General features: G+C 41.6%; 1 protein-coding gene across 10 annotated transcripts in view; it reads right to left on the minus strand.

Moving 5' to 3' along the window:
- The window catches only part of Frem1 (FRAS1 related extracellular matrix 1), a 172,493-nt gene that overhangs the window by 41,851 nt on the left and 106,226 nt on the right, over nt 1–24,416 (minus strand). For 7 of the 10 annotated variants that reach the window (XM_029553929.1, XM_029553925.1, XM_008848839.3 and 4 more), the window contains 4 exons: nt 23,685–23,829; nt 18,520–18,661; nt 11,966–12,161; nt 8,975–9,239 (listed from right to left, as the gene is read on the minus strand). In XM_029553929.1, the coding sequence (XP_029409789.1) occupies nt 8,975–9,239; nt 11,966–12,161; nt 18,520–18,661; nt 23,685–23,829 (748 nt within the window). Of the gene's footprint in view, nt 1–8,974; nt 9,240–11,965; nt 12,162–13,272; nt 13,334–18,519; nt 18,662–23,684; nt 23,830–24,416 lie in introns of those variants that run through there. The other 3 variants (XM_029553932.1, XM_029553931.1, XM_029553933.1) reach the window with 3 other exon arrangements.

A 24,416-nucleotide genomic window follows, 5' to 3' on the forward strand; every position in this document is an offset into this window, starting at 1 on the left:
TTATGTGGGTTCTGGGTATCTGACCTGAGATCCTCATGCTTCGTTGCAAGCCCTTTACCCACTGAGCCATCTTCCTTACTGTGTGTGTGTGTGTGTGTGTGTGTGTGTGTATGTGTTTAACTTTTTGAGACATGACCTCACTAAGCTGACCTTACTCAGGCTGGCCTTGAACTTTGACTTCCTGCCTTAGCCTTCTAAGTAGCTGGGATTACAGGCCTGTGCCGCTGGCTAATGGAAAATTTCATAAGAACAGATCACATTGCTCAGTCACCTAATCTTGTCTAGCTCAGACCCTTTTCCAGGTCTTCTTCATATGCTTTTATAAGATGAAAAGACCAGAGGCCAGATGATCAACTCTACAGTACTGTGTGAGGCTCTAATCCCCTCGAGTTTACATGGGCTTTTCTGCATCTTTTTCATTTAAGGCATGTACTCTTATGGTCGACAAGGATCCATTCCCTGCTAAAAAGGAAAGTTCAGAAACTTGGTGGAGGTCATAGGCAGGTAGATGGAGTTGGGGCTAGAACTCAGATTATTTGACCCTGCACTGTCTGTTCTTACAGAATTTTCAATCGATAGTTTAGCAACTCACTAAAAAAGAGTTGCAGCCCCTAAGTACCAATGCCCAACGATGAAACGTTGAAATGACACATGTTCCAGGTAAGCTGACACACATCCAGTCTTGGGTATGTACTTTCCTTACACTGATCGCTGAGTCATATTCTACTCACTGAATTTTGAAGGAATGACTGACTCAGTCACACTAAGTTAAATGGTCCTTATAACATTTCAACATATTGTTTTCATTTTAAATAACTTTTTTAAATTTTATTTATTATTTATATATGTATGTGTGTATTTCCTGCATGTAGGTAAGTGCACCTGTGTTGTGCAATGCCTGCGGAGGACAGAAGAGGCTGTCGGATCCCCTGGAACTGGAGTTACAGACATCTCTGTCTTCAGATTCATTATTTGCTTTATATATAAAAATGTCTTGATGTGATACTCAATACTCAATACTGAGTGTATATATTTTTATAATCATATCTTCCTGATGAATTGGTCCTTTTATCATCATATATTGACCTTGTTTTCTTTTACAATTTTGACTTCAAGTGCATTTATTTATTTTTAACTTTTTAAAAAAACATTTACTATTTTTATTTTATGTGTATGCCAGTATTGCCTGCATGTAGGTAAATGCACCCGTGTCGTGCAATGCCCGCAGATGTCAGAAGAGGCTGTCAGATCCCTGGGACTGTAGTTATAGATAGTTGTTAGCTGCTATGTGGGTGCTGGGATTCGAGCCCAGGTCTTCTGCAAGAACAACCAGTGTTCTTAACCGCTGAGCAATCTCTCCAGCCCCCATTTTAAATAAATTTAAGGGTATCAAGAACTGTCCTACTTAGCTTTAATTGTCAACCTGACACAGCCTAGTGTCACCTGAGAAAGGAGTCTCAGTTGAGGGATTTCTGAGATCAGATTGGGTTACGGTCAGCACCATTTCCCTGGCAGGTGGTCCTGGGCTGTATAAGAAAGCTAGCTAAGTGTGAGCCAGCGGGGATGAGTCAGCGAGCAGCCTTCCTCCATGGTTTCTGCTTCAGTTCCTGCCCTGACTTCCCTCAGTGATGGACAGTCTCCTTCCCTAAGTGGCTTTTGGTCATGGTATTTGTCACAGAGATAGGAAACTGGAATGTGAACTTAGACAAATAAAACACAATATTAAAACTCCCAAAAGATAGGAATTTACTACTATCAAATGAGATCAACGCATTTGCCACAGACAGCCCAAAGCACTGTATGGGAATCACTCAAAGCCGCTTCTTAGTCGTTCCAGAGCAGTTTCTTTCCTCGTTCTGAAAACAATGTTTTACTGGAATATTACATTAACTCACATAAAATTCCTTCAGATGCTCTTTTTGTCCCTAGAGAAAGCATGGCATGCATTTTATTTAACCTGGCAAATTTGATTAACAAATTCTTATTCTTTGTTAACTGGATCTTGTGCTTCAGGATTTGGGGGTTGATGCTTTACATTTGAGCATGAAGTAACCGGAAACCAGGTTGTGGATAGAGTTACTTAGCCTTCCTGGAGCAAAGGTCTTGAGAATAAACATATTTAGACAAAATGTAAAAGGAGACAGGTTTGGTTGCGTACAGACTTTTCTTTGAAGGGTAGGCTAAAATTTTTTATTGTTTGATAATTTCATACATGCATCTGTGTTTTGATCAAATCCACCCCTGTTCCCTTCATTCCAGTTCTTCCCCCATTCCCCTACCAACGTCTCATCCCAACTTCATGTCCTTTTTTGCTTGTTTGTTTAGACCACTGAGTCTACTTAGTGCTACCTGTATGCACATGATGTAGGACAACCCACTGGGACATGGGTAGCTTCTCAGGAGTCACATCCCCGAAGAAAACCAACTCTCCGTCCCTGGCAGCCATCAATTGCCAATAGTTCCTCAGCCGGGGTGGGACTTCACGAGGCCTTTCCCCATCCATGCTGTGGTTTTGACTGGCTTGTTCTTGTGCAGGTCATGTGTATGCAGTCACACCTGCTGTGAGTTCATGTGTGCAGTGGCACACTGGGGTCTGGTAAATACTATTTTGCTGCAGATGTTCGCTCCCTCTAGCTCTTACAATCTTTCTGTCCCCTCTGCTGTGGTGATCTATGAGCCTTTGGCGGGAAGTGGGGGGGTATGATATAAAGATCCCACTTGGAGCTGAGCACTCCATAGTCGCTTATTCTCTGCACACTGACCAGGTGTGGGTCTCTGTATTAGTCACCGTCTACTACAAAAAGTAGATGAGGGTTGAGAGATGGATTAATCTATGGGTACGGAGATAAGAACTTAGGGCAGTTTATTACTATGTCCATTTTGCAGAATTATAGTATTAGGTTCTCTTCTGGGGCCCATGACTTAGTCAATCATAGGTTTGGGGCCTAGCTAACAGTATCAGGTATGGGTTCCTGAGCATGAGCATTCTTTAAATCCAATCAAAAAGGTGTTTGTTACTCACATAATCCTCATGTCACTACTGCACCCATGGGCATCTCATCAGAGCAGTCATTATTATAGCTCTAAGGGTCCAGGGAAGGCTAGTTTTGAGTTTTCTAATTAGCTAGGTACAAAGACTGCCTACAAGGATGTGAGACATAGGATAAGTAATCTATGTCCATAAAGGCTAAGTGATATAAAGTAAAAGTTTTCACATTTTCCTATAGTATCAGTGAGCATAATTTAAAATAGAGACATCGAATTACTATGGGAATTGTACATCAAACAAAATCAGGTTCCTTAAGGACTATCAATCAGTTTTTCTTTTGTAAAAATAAACCTCTGATTAATAAATTCAATTCAGTGGAAGAATATGAAGTATTATGAAATAGTTTTTGATGAAAAACAAGTGCACTTTGAAAAATATCTGTGTTCTTCAGACTTTTGGTTGACAGTTTCAAAGGTCAAGGGATGCATTTTTAGGTATTAAAAACTGTGCTCCGATTTTCTGGCAAACATTTTCAAAAACTGTGTCTTTATTCTTTTGTTTCCTGTTACTTCATCATATTCTCCCCTCCCTAGGTTCTATCAAGTGACCCAACGCGAAATAAGATCCTGCGTTCCCTTTGTGCTGCCAAGGTCTCCATCCCTCTTCACTCCTCTAAAACACGCTTCAGACCTTTCACTTTTCCCTGTTTCACAAATGAAATGGCTTTCTAGTCCCCATCAGACTCCAGCATCAACTATGCTTTCTGAGGTAGTTTAAAGCAGCCGTTAACAGCTTAATGCCAACATAGTCCAAAAGCCATGCAGTCTAACAATTTTCTTTATTTTTATCTTGCATACATGTATGTGTAGCATACCATGTATGGGTGTGTGCACTTGGGCATGTTCTATATGTATACAGATGTGGAGCCAGAAGTTGATATTGGGTGTCTTCCTCAATCACTCTCTGAACCTAGAGCTCATGTACCATTAAAAGGCTGTCAAGTAATAGCTAAGAAGAAAGCAGAAAAGAAGAGATGAAACTGATCAAAAGCAACAAGATTCAATGTGAGCCATGGTGAGTTACTGGCTCCCTCCATGGTAGCCGTTTTAATATATGATCCTGTCCATTCAAGACAAGCTCTCAAAAGCTCAGCCTCAGGACTAAATATGACCTCTGCGAGGGCATCGAAATTGTCTCATGATCTATGCTGTCCTTCTCACACATGTCCCCGCCTGATGCTGGGGATCTGACCACGTGGGAAATAGGCAATGTGCCATCTGACAGATGGGAATGGGGGCAAGCAGGCAGGGACCATGGAAGAGTAAGAAATACGTTCACTGAAGCCAGTGTTCCCAGCTGGGACACCGAGGCAGCTGTCTGCACTGACCTAAAGCTAATAAGTCAGGGGTGAAAAAAGATGTAATTTCTAAACATGACTGGATCAAATACATCATTCCATTTTCATGAGTAACAATGAGAAGTACTCACTGGCAGAGAAACATTACCAGAGTGAGCGAGACAGAGTGAGCGGCTATGCCTGGGTTCCCATCAGGATAAAGCTAACAGAGGTAAAACAAGGTCAGCATAGCTCATGACTGCAAGAGGTGAGCAGAGGGTCTTCCACAATGCCCCCCACAAGTCCTGCAAATATATTCTCAAAGTTTAAGCCAGCTGTGCCATTCCTGTTTGTGTCCGTACCGGGATGAGAAGGCTGATTCTACGGAAGGGGCAGCTCTGGTCTATTTTCCTCAGATGCTTTGTTTGATTTCCCTTGTTACACCCTCCAAGGAAAAGAGGCAACCAGGGTGACCACCATTCTGAGGAAACTTGGGGGATGACTTCAGATTTGTCTAGGGGTGCCTGCCTGGTCTGATTTCACCATTACCAGAGCACTTTCAAGCTTTCTGCATTTCCTGGCAATAGAGTTGGCTGAAGAATCTGCCATCTGTCATGGCATTTAAAAGATAAAAATGGAATCATAAATAGCGCCAGCTCCTCAGGAAAAAAAAAAAAAAAAAAGTCCAGCCGGCACGTCAAAATGGAGGACATTAGCATGCTCTTTCAGGCCCGGCCGCCAGCAGCTGAAGTCAGCTTGCTAATCGCTCCGTGTCATCTGTCCTAGAGCATGCTGCCAAATCTCTTTTCCAGGCCAGCAGCACCAAACAATGCAGGGGAAATTTATGATTCACAAAATATTTTTGCAGAAGGTAAAATCTGACTATTAAACCCCCTGTTTAATTAATGCTGCCATATCTTACATTAAAAAGGGAAGGGGAAAAATTCTCTACCACAGAATTTATCTCTTTTACCCAGCCAAATTCCTTGCCAAATTTAACAGCAAGCAACATAAATTTAGGTGATTAGATTGGTTGCATATATTTAATTTTTAAAAAGCACCATGATCACACTTTCATTAAAACAGGCTTTCAGCTCTGGTTTAGCACCACCTGACAAACAGCAGAGCAGCCCGTGACCGGGTGAGGGAAATGGCAAGATTAAAATGTGGATCTTGGGCAGATGCTAGGTTCTTGCATTATAAATATGTAAAACTGCTGGCCCCGGATCAGAATGACACATGCAGGGGCTTTCTTTGCACAAACGGAGTCTCCACAAATTTTTGGTTATGATGGAAAGAACCCTTCACTTGAAATGAGCTCTTAGCCCCCAAGTAAGTGACACGCAGTTGTTACGTCAGCTGAGATGGCTTCCTTTGTCTCTTGGAACTTTGGTAGACTGGACCCCAAATGGTAGCAACCACATGGCTCTCAAGATGGAGGTGTCCTTTGAGGCAATGTAGGTGTTTAAGCAATACAAGCTGCCCCACAGGTAAGCGAAGGCACTGGGGCTGATGGATGCCTCCACCCTCTGTGTGTGCCACACGCCTGTACCACCTGCACTATTCATACTTGTGGTTTTGCTTTACATCAATTTTAGTATTTGAAAAGAAACACTTTAACTACTCAAAACCGAAATTTTTACATGTTAAACCCGAATTCCATTAATGCTACACAAATATATAAGAAAATAATATTTTTAATTCTAGGTAGATATTCCTCAATGGCGCAGAACCTGAGGCAGAAGGCAGGTAGATCTCTGTGAGATTGAGGCCAGCCTAGTCTACACAGCAAGTTCTGAGCCATCTGGGGATAGAGGGAGACTGTCTCAAATGAATGAGAGGAGAGAGAGAGAGAGAGAGAGAGAGAGAGAGAGAGAGAGAGAGTTAAATATGAAGGGCTGGGACCACCTTCTGGAACCAGTCAGAGGGTGGACCAGGCTAGCTCAGAGACTGCTGGTCCTAATGGCTCAATTCCTGGAGAGCCTTTTAAAAGACAGATTCCTAAGGCCAAGACTGGACTTAAAGCAGTCTCTGGGACAAGAGGCACCAAAATTTGTATTTTGCAACTCTCCCAGGATCCCAAGAATGTAGTAACTCCTGAGAACACTGATTTTTTAAATGCCATCTAATGAGACTTTCTGCTGATACAAAGGAAGAGTATTTCATGGGATCACAGATCTTCCCGTTAGAGATTTTGTTTTGATCTTTACTGTCTAATTAGCATCTATCCTGCATGTCTCTGCCTCTGTACACATTCATTCACTAGTTTCTTCAGCCAGGTCACTGGTCACTCCAACAGTCACTAGTGTCTTCAGTAGACTGTCCTGTGGGCATTGACTAGGGGAAGCAGGGATGAATAGCAAGAGGTTCCAGAAAGGGATAGAATAAGCACATGTTAGGCCAAGGAGCACTGTCTCCATGAGCAGAGGAAAGAGCAAACAACACTCCTGAAATGTCCTTACTCCCCCATGATCTTGCTTGCTGTTGTAAAGATGGAAGGAAATAACCATGGCAACACAAGGGGTGATGACAAGCAGCTAATTCTGACTTGGTTCTTTCCATGTGCCAGGTATTGCCAAACGCACTTCACATGCATAAACTCATTTTAACCTCCCAATGACCCTATCCAGTGTCATACAAGACAGACAAGAGGCTGTGTGATTCGATGAAGTCCATGAATCTGTGAGTCACAAAGGTAATAAAAGTTGCTCAGCCTGTATCTTTACAACAACACCACACCATGTAAACACAAGAACCAGCCTAAAGAGGAAGCCCTTCCTTCTGATGTTTTAGCTAACACCTAACAACACTCAAGCACAGACTCAGTTAAGCTATTGCTCATGTAAATGACGATCTTCCTGTGAAAGGATATCTATAAAGAGAGAGAAGGGCAGGAAAGATGGCTCAGTTGTTAAAGGGCTGCTTCACAAGCACAAGGACTTGAACTTGTTCTCTAGAACCCACATAAAAATGCTGAATGTGGTAGTGTGCACATGTAATCCCAGCACTGGGAAGGCAGGGATGGGAGGATCTCTGGAGCTCACCAGCCAGCCAGCTTGGCCTGCTAGGTGAATTATAGGCCGATAAGAGACCTTGCCTCAAAACAAGATGGATGGCATTTGAGGCATGACACCCAGTGTTGTCCTCTGTCTTCTACATGCACACACAACTGCACACACTCGTGTACCCCCTATGAACACACACACACACACACACACACACACACACACACACACAGATGATATTAGTTCATACCTACTAGCATTGTGATCCATGTCACCTTTCGGAAATAATTTCTAAAGTTCATAAGGCAAGTAGCATGCTTTTCACTGACATTAGACTTCATCACAGCAGGCATATGAGATTTAGATAGGTAAAATATGACAGAAAACAGAGGCATTTGAACATGGGTGCCTTGGTAACCCTAGGAAAATACAGGCATCTGCTACATTTATGTTACTTCAGAGTGCTCTTTGGAAGGGTTAGTGGACATAGTGAGCATTTTACTAGAAAGCAGAAGTCCTGTGTACATGGCAGGTAAACTAAGTGCTTTCAGAGTGTACTGAAAGTAAAAGTCGGATTATGTACCCAAAGGCTAGTCCAAGGTTGCCCAGTCCTCCCCACTGGCCCAGGGGCCTCCACTTCTATAAAGGACCAAAAGTCCTGTCAGCCTTACCTGCCACGTGACGAGCTCCTAGAGTTTCTCTTGCTTTATGGAACTTGAAATAAATTTCCATATTTTAAATGAATGCAGATTTTCGTTAATGTTGTATCTTTGGCTTTTCACCCCAGATTGTTATTCATCCCAATGATTTATTTGATATTGAATCCTTGAGCAGGTGCACAGTTCCCAATTATAACACTGTTTCTATGGGGAAATATGATCCACTTTGTGACAATATGATTTATGATACAGTTACGGGAACATGTTGTGTCAAAAGGCAGTGTCTGCTCATGCCAAATATATTATGCTAATATGTGCCTTTTCCCTGAATAGAAAAACATAGAAAGGGGAAATTGCTTTTCTATGTCTTCTGTATCCAGGGTGCTCTCAGTTCCCCATGTTCTTCTGAGAAAAAAGCTTAAGTCCGCTTGTTGCACTTCTTTTCTAACCACAGGCCCCAGTTTCTTGCCTTGTTTCTGTCTTTTTAAAAAATATTTCATTTATTATTTTTATTTTATGTGTATGCATGTATTGCCTGTGTGTGTAGGTAAGTGTACCATTTCATGTCATGCCATGCCTGTGGAGGACAGGAGAGGCTGTCGGATCCCCTGGGACTGGAGTTACAGACAGTTGTTAGCTGCCATGTGGGTGCTGGGATTTGAACCCAGGTCTTCTGCAAGAACAGTCAGCGTTCTTAACCGATGAGCCATCTCTCCAGCCCATTTCTGTCTTTTTAATTGTGTGCTTTCCCCTTTCCCACAGCAAGGAGGCAGAAGAAAACACAGCTATAGTAGAACGGGAAAAGGATTTATTTTTTCCTTCTTTCTTTTAAAAAAATTAACTGTATTGTGAATCCTTAAGATGTCATAATGTTTAAGAAATGCACAGTAAAACAGCCGCTGGAGCGGAGCACATTAGCACAGCTCCTCTTCTCCTCCTACGCACTCATCTAAGGAAGGGACTCAGAAAAGTCTCACAGGCTCACCTGAAGCGGTCACTGGGGACTGCTGCCTTGCTCCTGTGCATGTAGCAGACTGTCTGTCCTGCTATGTCCATCTGGCTGAAGCTGGTAATGGGCACTCCAGGGTAGCGGACATACTCCACCTGGCCATACTGAGGTGGAGTGGTGATAATGTAGAGCAGTTCCTCGGGTTTGTCTGTCCCATCCACAGCCAGAAGAGTGGTAGTTGTCAAGACACCTCTGTTGCCTTTGGATACCACAAGTGGTTTTGCATGAATGACAATCTCTCCTGTATAGCAGGGAAATTTTGGTTAAAATTGATATTTCAAAATATATGATGCCTGTGATGGCTAATCTTCATTATCAACCTGTCTAGATTTAAAATCACTATGGCAACACAACTCTGGGTGTGTCTATGAGGGTGCTGCTATAAAGGTTTTACTGCAGAGGAAAGACCTACCCTGACTGAGGGCAGACCATTGAAGGGGGCCAGAATGAATAAAAAAAGAAAAAGCAAGCTGAACACCAGCATTCATCTCTCTGCTCCCCGACTGCAGACACAATGTGACCAGCTGCCTCGCTCCTGCCACCAGGCCACCCCCACTGTGATGGACTGCATTCCCTTAGAACTGCAAGCCAAAAGAAACCATCTTCCTTTAAGTTGCTTCCTGTTAAGTATTTGATCACAGAGACAAGAGGAGTAACTAATAACGTCTAAGCTAAATATAAAAAATAGAGGCCAAATTATGCTCAAATCAAGATTAACTTGCCTTGGAAAGGTCTATATAATTATTAGTAAAAGAACAAGGAGAAAGGAATGAGCAAACACATTGCAGAAGCAGCAACAGTACATTTACGATATACCTATACTATAATGCTTCAGAAAATGCATAAGTGGGTACACGAGTGAACATGTATAGAACGTGGGTAGAAGTGGTTAACATATGGACCCATGATTCTTCACAAAGTAGGGCTATGATCCAACTTCACCTACCAGAGGTCCATTAGAAAACAATCATATCTAAAATATAAAGGTTTGGGCTAGAGCTGTAGCTCAGGTATAGAGTGCTTGCCTAGCATCCACCAGGACCTCTATTCAATCCTTAACAATACAAATAAGTAAATAATAAAAATAAACAAAGCCTCTGCTTCATGTCAGGCACAGGAGTAGGAGATCCTCTGTGCTCACAAACAAGGAAGGGAATCAGAAAGCTGGGAGGAGCTGTCACCAGGAGCACAGTGGCCTCTGAGGGGAGGAAGAGCACCAGGCTCCTGCCTTGATGCTGCTCTATCAGCACCATGAGGCCAGAGTATAGGTAGAGGAAAATTACGGACCTGGACCTCTTACACTTCTCCCAAAGATCTCCCAAAGACATCATTTCTGCCACTGTGGAAATCAGTACACAGCATAACTGTAAGGGTTACCTGCAATAGCTCCCAGACAAAACTAAGTATATGTTCTGCATATAGTAAGACCAACTATTCAATAAGGCTCTCCTCAAAGGTAAGCAAGCTCATGAAGCCATCAGAACATAAGAAACTTAGAAATGTCATTGTACATAAAACACTATACAATGAAGCAAGAGAAGTTCTGAAGTTCTGGAATGTTAATAGATAACTACACCTGCCTCCTTGGTATAGGTTTTCTCAGATCCCTTTAGAAAATGCTTGCATTATCGACTATGGCAGAGTTTGGTGAGGTACTTTGCAACCTAGTGCCTTTCTTTCTGGGTGTGTGGCTACAATTTCTATTGCCCAGCTCATGAATGTGATCCTTAGCCTACAGCTGTGATTCAGCCACTAGAAGGCATCCAAGAGAGGTGTGCTGCCTTCAAGTTGAGTTGATGAGAACCCGGTTTGTGAGATGTTCCTCTATATCTTACTTCCTGAATGACTATGACTTTCAGAGATGAGGAGGTGGCTAGACAGGCAATGCTCATGTGCCTGTGGACCACAGCATCCTCTCTACTACTGTGAGGCTTAGGTATGCTGCACCAATTACAAGATAGCTTGGCTGAACACATCAGTTGCCTGTTCTAATATATTAATTATATTACATTTTGCCTGAATATGATATTTTTGCAGAGAAATAAATATGTAAGCTATAAACATCTAGCTTATTTGAGTCTTTAGTTATGAATAGCAGTTTATAAACAGCAAATAAGCAAATAAATTTAAAAATACATGCAAAAAATAAATAAGATCAACTCAGATGAAAAGAAAATTGTAATTTGTATTTCAGCTCAATTAGAAATAAGTTATTGCACTTAAATCATTATACTTAGTTCTGAGCGTCCTAGCAACCAAGGCAAAACAAAGAAGCATTCCGCCGATGGCACATGTATTAAAGATCTAAGACTATGCTTGATCTGAAAATGTCTAGATCCTGGGGCTATGAACAAGACATGATTCTTACTCTCCCTATGTAAGTTATAAATTATAGAGTAGTGACAGTTGAATATCAAGGGCTTATACTCGCCTTTGTCAAACATTTTAAAAAACTTTATCCTCCCACTATTTATTAGCTGATAAGTTGAATTACGAAAATGTGTTTCATAATGAATGAGTTTATGAATTTATGAACTTTTATTATTTTTAAAAAATAGTTGATGTGTGTTTTTCTACTTCCTTTCTTTTTTCTAATTTTTGAAATGTTTTTCATTTGAAATTCCTATTTTCAAATAATTTACTTCCTACGACTACAACTACAATTATCACACCACTTTGGTAAAATTTTTATTTAAAAGAAAAAGACCTAGCCATTACAGTAGCCCATAGCCATTGTGGACAAGGCTGGATTCTCAGTAGGACCAGCTGGCGAGTCATGAACCTCAAGGATCCCAGGAAAGGAAGGTGTGGAGTTACAGTCAGAGGATCGAATGACAAATTGGTCCAATTTCAGGGATGAAGTGCAGAAGGAGGAAAGGAGGGAGGGAAGGAGGGACACAGCACAAATGCGTGTTCCTAGACCAGCTCACTTCCTCTGACAATTGCCAGTAACACCAGGAAACATACCTTTTCCCATGTCTTCGATGATGATGTGACAGTCAAATGCTGGTGATCTGTTGTCACCATCCCAGAGGTAGAAGGTGAAGCTGTCTCGATCCTGGGAATCCATCGTGCCCAGGTGCGTGTATCTCAGCAAGTTTAGATCCACGTCCTCTTGGGTGCACTTCATGCCAGTGGAGAGAGGGACCCAGTCCCTCCCTACCTGAAAGGTGTCACAGTTAGCCAGCTGCCCCAGCTTCCTCAGCTGCTGGATACTTTCCCCATCCCCCGAAAACCTCCAATAGGAGCACTTTAGGGAAACTCCACACTACTTTTTGCTAGGGTACCTTATATTTTTCTTTTCAAAGAAATACATTAAAATAATTAAAGACCTTGGAGGGAGGGCACAAAATAGCTTCAGTCAAAGGATTTTTGACTAAGTCATTCACCAGCGTTGATATTTCCAAGGTATTTATAATCAGCAATCATGGCTGATTAAATATTCCAATTAATGAGAGCAGGTGGGTAATCAGTGCTGGAATGGGTTCCTTAGAAACAAAATGTGTTTTTTTTTTTTTGAGTTTCCTGTCTCACTTATTTATTTTTGGTTTATGCCGTTGTACATAATCAAACCTCTTTTTTTCGAAGTGGTTTGTTTGTTTCAAGTTCATTTGATAAAAACAAAACCAGAATGCATTAGCATTTACCCCCTGTCCACTGACTAGCCTTAAAGCCTGAAGAAAATGATCACTCCAGATTTAGATCCTAAGTCAGTGAAAAGCATAAACTGCAAATATCATTTGCCATTTTATCAGCCTCTTCTAAGCACAAGTCAACACTACTTAAGCACATATTTTTGCTCAAAGCTTGGTGCAGAAATTGTGGCTTTTTCAGCTTAAAGAGGTTCTTAAACGCCATTTTAAATGATTTGCTCTATGAAATTATACTGCAGCTTGCCTGCTTGGCTAACAGACTAAAACCAGCTACAAGCACTTGCTTTTTCTCTTTGGTCAGCCATACACAGTCCCCGGCAGAGTCTTGCCGTGCTTCCCATTGTGCCATTGCGTCTCCTGATGTCATCCTACTTCTCGCAGCTTCTTCCTCTTTAGTATTTTTGCCCATCTGATATTTGGAGATGTAAGGTCTGCCCCATTTCACTGGTTAAGTTAGTTATATAGTAATAGTTGAGCTGTGTTTGTTTCTTTTATGAAATCTATCTGCAAATAGGTATCTTCAAACAGATTCTTGTTCAAATGTTAAGCCATACCGATTCTATTAAGCTTTTCCTCTTGGTAATCTTGCCCAAGAAAATAAATACAGAGGAAAGCATCATTTATTCTTGTTTCTAATTCCTCACTTGCCCTCCCAAGCATGAGTTTGACTTGACAGAATCATCTGTGGCCAGAAAGAGGAAAAAAGAAAATAAGAGAAACTCAAAATGAGAAAAAAAATAAAGGATGCTAACAAGAATCCTTGCAAGAGTCCAGGAGGCCTGAAGGCCTGGTTCCTGGCCTCAGTCAGCCAACCTCAGTGAGCCTGAGGAAGGCGCTAGAAAATGCTGTACAGCCTGCTGGGATCCTGGACCCATCTGGATCTTCACATCTCCAAAACAGCTCAGTTCCCAAGCCACCCAAACGTGTGAGCTCTCACCACATTTCTGCTTCGTTACTCTTTGAAATGAAGTAAGGACACAGCTGCACCTCAATTTAAATCAGTGCTGGCTCTCCACTCTGATTCTCTGTGCTGCTTACACCCTGAGAACATCAAGCTGTTCCCCACAGAATGAATCCTTGCTGCTTTTCTAAGACTGAGCCTGCATTAGATTAAGAGTCAAACATTCATTCAGGTAACCACACTGACGATAGGCAGTGGTTCCTGCTGGCCTTAATCTATCATTCAAATAAACATTTTGACTCATGAGTCGGCTAACCTTCCTAAGTAGATGATCCACACTTTGTGTTGGACTGAGCCTTAAGCATCATGCCTGTCATCTGAACAGACTGGAAATGTGCTGTTGGAGAACTAAAATGAGCAAGAGGGCATGATCAGACCACCAGCTACTGGGAGAGTCAGCACTAGCACCTACATAACTTAACCCTTGGTGACCCCTCAGCTTTCCATACTTCCTCGAGTTCTATTAAAGCATGTAATTCTGAGAACATATGCAACTCCAGGAACATTAATGTGCTGGCATGCACTTGGCTGGACTCTAAAATGGCGGATACTAAAATATGGCAGGCATCAGAGAGTGGGGAGGGGGGACTGCTATGTGAAGTTCTCCCCAGTGTAATTTTTGATTCAAGATTTTGCCCACTTGGACATTAAGATGAGGATGGAGAAGTAGGGCTACAGAACAAAGGAACCAATCAAACCTTTCAGATCTTAAATATTTTCCTGTTCCTAAGAATGGCTTAGCACCTGGCAGAGAAAAGGAGACAGAAAGAAGAAAAATACAGGGGGATTGGGAGGGAGGGAGAATCAACAAGTGTTTTATGATTGAAATAATGAATACTAAAGAGTAAAGTTAAGTTATATAGATCGTAAGAAAAAACATCTGGTGGAGATAAAGACACCCAAAAGGTGCTCAGAAACCAAAGAGCTTGTTCTAACAGAGCAATTTCCTCCCTTGGGATTTAGGAACAATCCTGGGGAGACAAAAGCAATGAGGAGATTTAATATTGATTGAATTTATTGTAAGTTGGCAAAGAAAATTTAGAAAGATATGAGTTTGCCCTGATGTAGGAAAAGTAAATATTCTTTTAGATAAAACACATGCAAAAATGAATTCAGCTGATCTCCCTTTACTTACCTGGGCTACACAGCCTCCCATGTCCTGGTCCCACCACCTTCCCTGGGTAAGGCCTTGACTCCCCCAGCCTCTTTCACCCTCCCAGCTCCCCCGCCTAGTCTCCCCTCCTAGGCTGGAGACCCATTTCTTCTCTTGGCACCCCAGACACCAGGGCCAACCTCTCAGACCAGAGCCATCACTGCTTCCCGATCCTCTGCATCCTGACCAACCCAGTTCCTCCCTACCGTCCCCAGGAATCCTCTGGGCCTGGTCCCTCCCTCACCTCCCTTTACTTCCCTGGGCTGCACAGCCTCTAGGCAGCCTGGTGCCAGCACCTTTCCTGGTACCCAGGAGCCCTGTGGACCAGATCTCACCCTCATATCCCTTTGCTTCCTCGGCTGCACAGCTTCCAGTGTCCTGGTACCAGCACCTTCCCTGGGTAAGTCTAGCCCACCCAGTCGTCCTTGATTACCCCAGCCTCTTTTACCTTACCAGCTCCCCGCACCGAGTCTCTCCTCCTAGGCTGGGTACAGGCCCATTTCTTGTCTTGGCACCCCAGACACTGGGCTAACCTCTCTCCCCAGAGCCACCATTGCTTCCTGATCCTTTGCATCTGGATCAGGAACTTTATTTCCCTGGGTGGCACAGCCTCCAGCCACCTGAGACCAGCATCTATCCTGGGCCCTTCTCCCAGGCCAGCCCAGCCCCCAAATTCTTGAGGGCAGTATCTTTCCTGGAGGGACCCAGACCTTAGGAGAAAGCCTGATATCATCCGAATCTCATCTCACTTGGGCCTCTGTGGGAACTCCTGAAGACAAAAGCAATTAGGCCACTTCAATATAAAATCAAAAGAGAGAACCTGAAGCCTAGGCCAACCAGCTTTTCATGCCCAACAAGTAAATCACAAAGGCACATAACATAAAGTTTACAAAAAGAAGCAGACCTAAACTCAAAAAAGAAAGGCTTGAGTCTCACACAGGAATCAGAAATTACAAAGGAAATTCATGTCAAAGTCACAAAGAAAAAACAATAACATGAAAAACCAAAATAATATATCCCCACCAAGTACCAATATTCCTCTAGAGGAGTACAATGAGAACTGCCTAGAGATAACACAGGACATGGAACTCAAAAGAACAATTATAAACATGATAAAAGAATTCAGTGAATTTAAAGAACACCTAGGAAAGCCAGAAGAGCCTGGACCAAGGTATTTCCAGTTCTACATGACAGTAGATGCCAGCCCGAAATACTTTACCCAGCAAAAATGTAAATTATAGTTAAGGAGGAAAGAAAAATCTTCCACGACATGAATAGCCTTAAAGAATACATGGCCACAAAACCAGCCCTTCAAAGAATACTTGAAGCAATACAGAGAACAGAGAGAGAAACAACTACACCCCAGGGCAACCAAAGAAAATAAAGGTATAATCAAGGAAACACAAAATTACACAGAGAACACAAACAGCAATCAAAATGACGGCAACCAATTCTCATCTTTCAACAGTAACCTTAAATATCAATGGATTGAACTCCCTAGTCAAAAGACACAGGCTACATGAATGGATTAAGAAACAAAATCCATCTCACTTTAAAATTAAGGCACTACCTTAAGGTAAAAGGATGGAAAAAAATATACCAAGTGAATAGTACTAAGAAAAAAGCAAGTGTTGCAATTCTAATATCTAATAAAATAGACTTTAAACTGAAACTAATCAGAAGAGACAAAGAGGGCCACTTCATTCTGATCAAAGGAACAATAAACCAAGAAGATATTACAATCATGAACATATATTCACCAAACTCTGGTGTACCCAACTTCATAAAAACAGAATTACAGGACTTTGAGACCCAAATTAATCCCAACTCATTAATAGTAGGGGACTTCAATACCCCACTGTCTCCATTAGATAGGTCAACAGGCCAGAGACTTAACAGAGAGACATCTGAATTAAACAGTACCATACATCAAATGGACCTTTGGCTTATCTTCACATAGACAAAACTGGTAAAAGAAAGGAGCCAGGGGCTCCTCCCAAGCCCATGTGACCCCTGAGGAACAGATCCTCAAACAACCTTAAGAGTAAAAATAAATTGTTCTATCTGGGACAACCTGGTCTTAAACACCCAAAAGTAAAGTATAACCAAAGATTAATGGAGTCAATATAATTTTTAAGAGTCCATATGTATAGCTAAAGGCTACATAACAAGAAAAAATGCCAGATAGGAGATACCTTCCTTTGAGTTATTGGCCAAGGTGGCGTAAGAGATTCCCAGACAGTAACCCAGCATAGAACTGGAAAAATGAACAGCAGACCCCAATCTTACCTAAAGGAATATTGACAGCTGATTACTGCTAGATGAGGAACAGCTGATGTTCCTAAAAGAAGGATCTCTAGGACAGGCTGACTAGATTTAGCAGACAGACAAGCACTGGAGAATGGCTGAGAGTGTCAACAACACAGTGGACAGTAATAGGGATGGCAGAGTATATGGGCTCCAGTGCGGGGTGTGGGGGGGCTATGGGAGGATGCCATTTGAGAAGTGGGTATATAGATGAATAAGTTTGTGTGGGATGGTCTGTATGATATACACACAGAAAATTCAACAATTTTTTTAAAAAAGACATATTTGAGGAGGAAGTATAAAAATTTAGTTCATGTTAAGTAGTAGAGGTGATAAACATCACTGAAATCTACCTGATGACTTTATATCCATACTCGGGTACTAAGGATCTGAGGGTAACCGGTTGTGAATAGTAATCATCAGATACATAGAGATTAAAAACACATGTGAAACATCTAAGTATTAGTAGCATTAAAAATGTAGGAAATAGTGTATTTTAAAATGAAATGGAGATCTTCTTTAAAGGGTAAAAACTCATTCAGTTTTATATCTTTCAGGGTTTATACTGAGTTCAATACTGTGTAACTGTATTAATTCAACTGCGAACCTAAAAATTTACAGCCACTTTTGAAAGAGATGTATCCTTGCTCTGGAATGTGTTACTGAATATGGTAAAGCTGTAATGAAATGCTTTTTCTAATCATGTGGTTATTAAATTTTAAAATTTTTTAAAAAATTATTCTTCAAAGCATAAAAATTTCCTCCTTAATAATTAGTAAATGTGAAAAACATTACCATTGAAATCTACCTGAGGACTTTGTAGCCATGCTCAGATGCCAAGGATCTCAGAAATTAACCGACTGTGACTAGTTATAATCAGATATATAGAGATTAGAAATGCATGTGCAAACATCTTAGTGTTAATTGCATTAAAAATGAATTCTTCTGTATGAAACTGTGTATTTTTATAATGAAATGGAAGTCTTTTTTTAAAGGTTAAAACCTCATTTAATTTTATGTCTTATAGGGTTTATACTGAGTACAATATTGTATAACTGTAATAATTCAACTGTAAACCTAAAAATTTAAAGCCAATTTATTAAATAAATAATTTTAAAAAACAAAAAATAAAAATAAAGTTTTTAAATAAAAAAAATTCAGCTGTACAAATGCGTGTGCTGAGAAAATTTGTAACTGTCACATTAGTTTTGAAAAATGTAGTTAAAAGGCCACTCAGGGTCTGGAGAGATGGCTCAGCAGTTATGAGCACTTACTGCTCTTTCAGAGGACCTAGGTTTAGTTTCCAGCACTCACATCAGGGGGTTCACAACCACCTGTAACTCCAGTTCCAGGGAATCTGATCTTTAGGCCTCTGCAGGCACCTGAACACATGTGGTGCACATAAATGTATCAATAAATAAATAAATAATTTTAAAAAGCCACTCACCTTAAGCTGAAGCTGCCCATTTTGGGGAAGTCTTTCAAATAAGTAATAAATCTTCTCCCTGGTTGTGTCTTTATCTGTGGCTGAAAGAACAGCACTAGACAGAATACGCGTATCACCCATATTCATTGAGATTTCAGCCTTCCTGTAAAAAGAAAAATGTCTGTGTTGATATGAAAATAGAGAAACCACATCAACACGGGACACTTACATTGGCTGTTATAGGTCCCATTCTCAACAATTAAGAAATGGTAGTTTCTGGGTATGGTGGCGTACACTTTTAATCCCAGCACTCTGAAGGCAAAGGCAGGAAGATCTCTGTGAGATTCAGGCCAGCCTGATTTACAAAGTAAGTTCCAAGCCAGCTAGGGCTACATTTTGTCTCAAAAATGAAGAAAGAAAGCAGAAAGAAAGAAAGAAAGAGAGAGAGAGAGAGAGAGAGAGAGAGAGAGAGAGAGAGAGAGAGAGAGAGAGAGAGAGAGAGAGAGAGAGAGAGAGAGAGAGAGAGAGAGAGAGAGAGAGAGAGAGAGAGAGAGAGAGAAAGAAGAAGAAGAAGAAGAAGAAGAAGAAGGAAGGAAGGAAGGAAGGAAGGAAGGAAGGAAGGAAGGAAACAACATTCAAAGTACTGGAATACATTAGTCAGAGGTGGGAAATTGGTTCTTATTTCACTTAACACATGAAAGTTTGAAAAGGCTGTGGCCTAGCAACACTGATAGGCCAGGTGACAGATACTTCTCATTGCTTACATGTGTAGAACTATACAATTTTATATGTTAAAATGTAATTTATAAAGTGATTTTGTTTCCAGTATTTCCTTTGACGCCCATGACAAGGGCTGTATGAAGAAAGTGGGCCAGGTACTGTAGTTCTAATTGTACAGACAGAAACTTCCCAAAAGCAACTAAATGCTTTACATAGCACCCAAGGCCCTTTGTGATACATCTCCCTGAGGCTAGTGCAATTTGGTCATCCTCTTCCTGGACGTTTTGATGTACATGTGGTCTTATAGAGAGTCATCTTCCCGCAGTGCTGGAGCCGTCAAGTGAGCTCCCACGCACCTGACCAGCCAGGTGGCGTGGTGAGGAGACTGAGGCAGTGAGGAGACAGCCAAGATGGCCTTTTCTCCAGGCTTAACCAGGTGAGGAAGGGACTTCTTGTCACCAATGTTCTAGCTCTCCACTGTGGTCATTGCACGTGCCTGCTCTGTCCACCTCCACAGCTTTGTTTTTGAGAAAGGTTAGGATGCTTAAGGTCCTCGGAATTGAAGACCAAGGACACCAAGTCGCATCAACTGGCATCAACAGGCATCTGGTCCTCTGGCAGAGAAGCCAAACCCTGATGCCTCATTCCACCCTCTCTCACTGAAAGAGGACTTCTTGCAGGCCCAGGACTGGAGATTTCCCTGACACTGGGGTGACTTTGTCTAATTCTCAGTGGAGAGTATGTATGAACTGCAGTATTCTAGAGGGCTAATGAGTCTGATGTTGGGGCATTATGGAAATTAGTAGTGCCTTTTATATGAAGAACATATATCATAACAGGAAGCCATTAAGGAATTGAGCAGGAAGAGTGGGTCAGAATCAAACATCAGAGAACCCAAGTATGATAATTTGAGTTACCCTAAAAGGGACCCTGGGACAAAGACTGCAGTGCAGGCAATTTATCTGGAAAAGGATCCCAGAAGTAGGAAGATGGGAGTTAGTGAGAAAGGCAACAGCGGTGTTTTTGCTGCTGAAAGTGGCTAGGACTCAATTCTACTAGGATCTTTTAAGCTTAACTTTTAAAAAAATTTTATTTTGTTTTTAGTTGTGTACGTGAGTGCAGTGCCAGCAGAGGCCAGAGGCATCTGATCCCCATGGAAATGGAGTTGCAGGCAGTTGTGAGCTGCCTGACATGGGTGCTAGGAACCAAACTTGGGTCTTCTCTAAGAGCAGTACACATTCTTAACTACTGAGCCAAGTTTAACTTTTTTAAAGGAAAGGGATCTGATTAGCTGTCCATGCTGGCCCTGACCTTTAAATTCAAGACATCCTCTTGCCTCAGCATCTCAAGTGTGGGGACTTCAGATGCACACCGTTGTGCCCAGCTGGGGATCTTTTGAGGAACCATGCAGAATGTGGCTTGGGTTAGGCTTCTGGAGGTCAGGAAGGTGGGACATTTGTCTTATCTGCTAGCTTCCATGGTTACCAGCTATCCTCATATTGCTCTCTGTTGCGCCTAGGCCCAGGTTGAGAGAGATATGACAGCTTCCTGAGGAGGAAAGCCACCAATCATGGGCAGCTAGGTCAACACCGACCCTGTGCAGAGCACACTTCCACTGCATCATCTATAGAACAGAGGCTGACTGAGGTGTAGGAATGGCTTTGACAAAATGGATATAATCTAAAGACTTTTATCTAACCGTGTAATAAAAAATTACTATTCACAGAGTCATGTGCCTTTCTTGTGACCTGGTCATGTGACCTTAATCCCTCAGGACTTCTCATCCTCCACCAAAGATAGTGTAAAATAGAGTATGACTGTGCATATGCATGCTTTATGTATCAAAGCACTGAAAGCAGCATGTGCTTCTCATTGCAAACAATGATGAAAATCTGTTGTTGTATGTCATATCCTAGGCCTAGGGATCGAAAGGAAATACTCTCTGATAAGAGTAGGTCTTGATTTCTACTTCCCCATTTCATGCTGGAAATCCTGTTTCAATAAAAGAATGAGCTAAGCCCTACTGGGGAGCACAGTTCCAAGAGATCTGAAGGAAGAGGTTCATGGCAGTTCTGGTCCACTCTTGACTTTATAAACGCTAAGAGTCATCACTGTAATGGGGCTTATAAATGCTACACTGAGGTGCTGGGACTTGGAAACAGAAGTATCTATCACAGCCTCTCAAGGAATGAACAAGGAAATAGTGTCAAGTGCTGTAACAGGGGCCAGAAGGTGAAAAGGACCTTGGCTTTGGTGAGAACATGAAGGATTTTTTAAAAACAGCTTTAATAAAGTGGTAACGGGCAAGGCAGTGGGGGGAGCAGAAATGGAAGAACCTGGCACAAGCTACTCATCTAAAAGGTTTGGCAGAAATGAATAGGGGTCTGGACTATCTCTGTAGTTTTAGAATGAGGAAAACCGCTTGTAATAACGGTAATAACAGAATATTTATGACCACTCACCATGTACTATCCAGACTTTCATGTACTTTTACGCATTTTAATTGACTTAATCCTAGTTGCAACAATCCTATGAAGAGAAGGTTAGTATTATCAGCATTCACAGGGAGGTTTAAGGAGAGACAGAGAGGTGATGCGGTGTGTTTAAGGTCACACCACTGGTAAATGGCTGATCTGAGTTGATCTAACTCAGGCATTTACTTTCTTAACTACTAGCTATGCCCTGGGTCTTCCTAACAGAAGGAAAGAAAAGGGAGAAGTTGGAGAGGCATTAGGGAACAAATAATGGCAGATGTTCTAGGAGGAAGCAAGAGGTTAAAGACATATGAAACAGAAAGGGGACCCACTGTCTCCTTTCCATGGGACAGAAGGCAGAGGGAGAGAAAGGAAGGGAAGTAGTAAGCGTCTGAAGTGACAGACATGACAGTTAACCCGGATCTGATCACTGCACATCACACATATGCATTGACATGCCACAATATAGCACTGACATGCCACAACACAGCCCATAAAGATGAACAGTAATTATGATGACGAAAAATATTTTTAAAAGAGGTATTTTGAAGCAGGATTGAAAACTTTGGTGATTTTGTAGCTGTAGCTTTTCAGGAAGTTTTGCAGCGATGGTATGGCTTTTGGGTGGACACGCTCAAAGAGAATGCCTTTGCTTCTCTGGTCTTAGCTGGTAAGACCCTACTTCCTGAAGAGTAGATGAGGATTTCAGGAAATGGTGGACAGGAAGGATCAAATATGTCTGTCACATAGTAGGCATTAAATTCTACCTTTCATCTTTCTCCCTCTTCTTACAGATGATCAAGAAAAGGTTTCCCAGCTGTACAACAACCCTCATATTTTCCTCACCCCCACTGTAACTGTTCTTCCTATAGAGTTGAGGCTGGCTTAATCTCACTAGTTCAACCCAGGCTGGCCTTGAACTCATTCCTTCTTCGTCCCTCTTGAAGTTCATGATTATAGCATATTTCCTATTTACAAATCAAGCCCAAACCAATCTGCTATTCTAGTACTGAAATAAAGACACAGAAATTTCTGGTATATATTCCTAGTCAAACTGATGTCTGAGAAGCAACCTTCCAAAAGCTGTCATCAATGTTTTCCGTAACACTTTCTAAGGACCTTTTTGGCAAGCCATAAGGAGCAGTAGGGATTTGGCAGGATAAGGCAGGGACTTGTTTGATCTCCTTTACTGCGTAGTACAGAAGAGTGGGAGTTGAGAGCTTTTCAGAAAGTTGTTCACATCTTGATAAAAACGACTATATAGTTAATAGATACACCATTTAATAAGGAGAGGACGTCTCAGATGAGGCACCAAGAGCCAAACACTTGCCTGAAGCTAACCCTAGACCTGAAGCTCGTGGCAATCTGTGTACTGTGTATGCTTGGTACACTTGACAACTGGAGAAGAAATTTCTAGGACTACAGAAATGCAACCACATGATCAAACTCTGGACAGCTGCAAGGGAGGTGCTGGCAGGTTTTGTAGGTAGTAATTACCAGAATTCTAAAGAGTGGCATTTAACATGAGCTGACGAGGGTGTGGGTCCACATGGGCCACAGCAGACTGTCAGGCCAAGAAGTACCAAGGTGATGAACAAAGTAGAATTGATATTTCCTCTGTCACTCTGAGTTAAAAGCTTGACCAAATTCATTGTGAGGACTTAGCAGTTAATATTATCACTCTTAGGTTGAGTTATGAATGGTGCTTCAGTGTGTGTGTGTGTGTGTGTGTGTGTGTGTGTGTGTGTGTGTATTTAGTACTATGTTTTCTGTGATGATAACATGCTATATGTTCTGAACCCTATGTTTTATACTACATGTTCAGTTATTCTTAGGAGGTTCCATTTACTAGCATCTACACTAAAGGTTCCAGGAACCTGAGTGGGCAAGGCAGCTGTGCTCGATGGAAGCAGTGGAAGACTTAGCTGTCTCTGTGCACTAGTGTTCCCAGAACTCTGTGGACGTCTGAAAGGACCCCCTGGGGCAGCTTACTTCCTTAGTCTTGGTTTCTCATCATTAACTGGGGTGATATTTACTGAAATCGTTTTGAGTATTTTATGTTTTCCATCTGACAACTGGATTACAAAGACATCAGCAGGACTCTCCGAGTCATCGTGAACATAAACCAACTTCATTCCTAGAAGAGGAAAAACAAGAGGTAGAGAGAGAGAGTAAGTCTTCTTATCATTGAACCACCCACCTGTAACAGGTCATCCATTTTAATTTCTGAGGCTTTGGTACTCATAAAATTCACTAATCAGTGAAGTGGAGGAGAATGAATCTTGTTTTGTGAAGTCATTCATGGGCCATTAAAGTTTCTTTATTTAAAAAGTTTAGAATTTCATAAACCATATAGGGATAAAGGCACTAGAGTGTTCAAGTGAAACAGAAAATAAATGATGTGGAGAAAGTTAAAGCAAGTTCTACCTTGAGCCAATCACCAAAATAAATCTTCAAAACTTCACTATAAAAACTATTTTTAGGGGGCTGGAAAGATGGCTCAGCAGTTAGGAGCACTGGCTGTTCTTACAGAAAACCCAGGTGTAAATCCCAGCACCTACATGGCAGCTAGCTACCATCCATAGCTCTAGTTTCAAAGAATCCAATGTCCTTTCCTGTTCTCCGTGGGCACTGCACAACACGGGTACATGCAGGCATTAACACTCATGCACATAAAATAAATAATTTAAAATAAACTATTTTAAATTATATATTATATATTAT

Source organism: Nannospalax galili, unplaced genomic scaffold, assembly GCF_000622305.1.
Source record: "Nannospalax galili isolate Female #2095 unplaced genomic scaffold, S.galili_v1.0 scaffold663, whole genome shotgun sequence".
NCBI classification, from domain to species: domain Eukaryota; kingdom Metazoa; phylum Chordata; class Mammalia; order Rodentia; family Spalacidae; genus Nannospalax; species Nannospalax galili.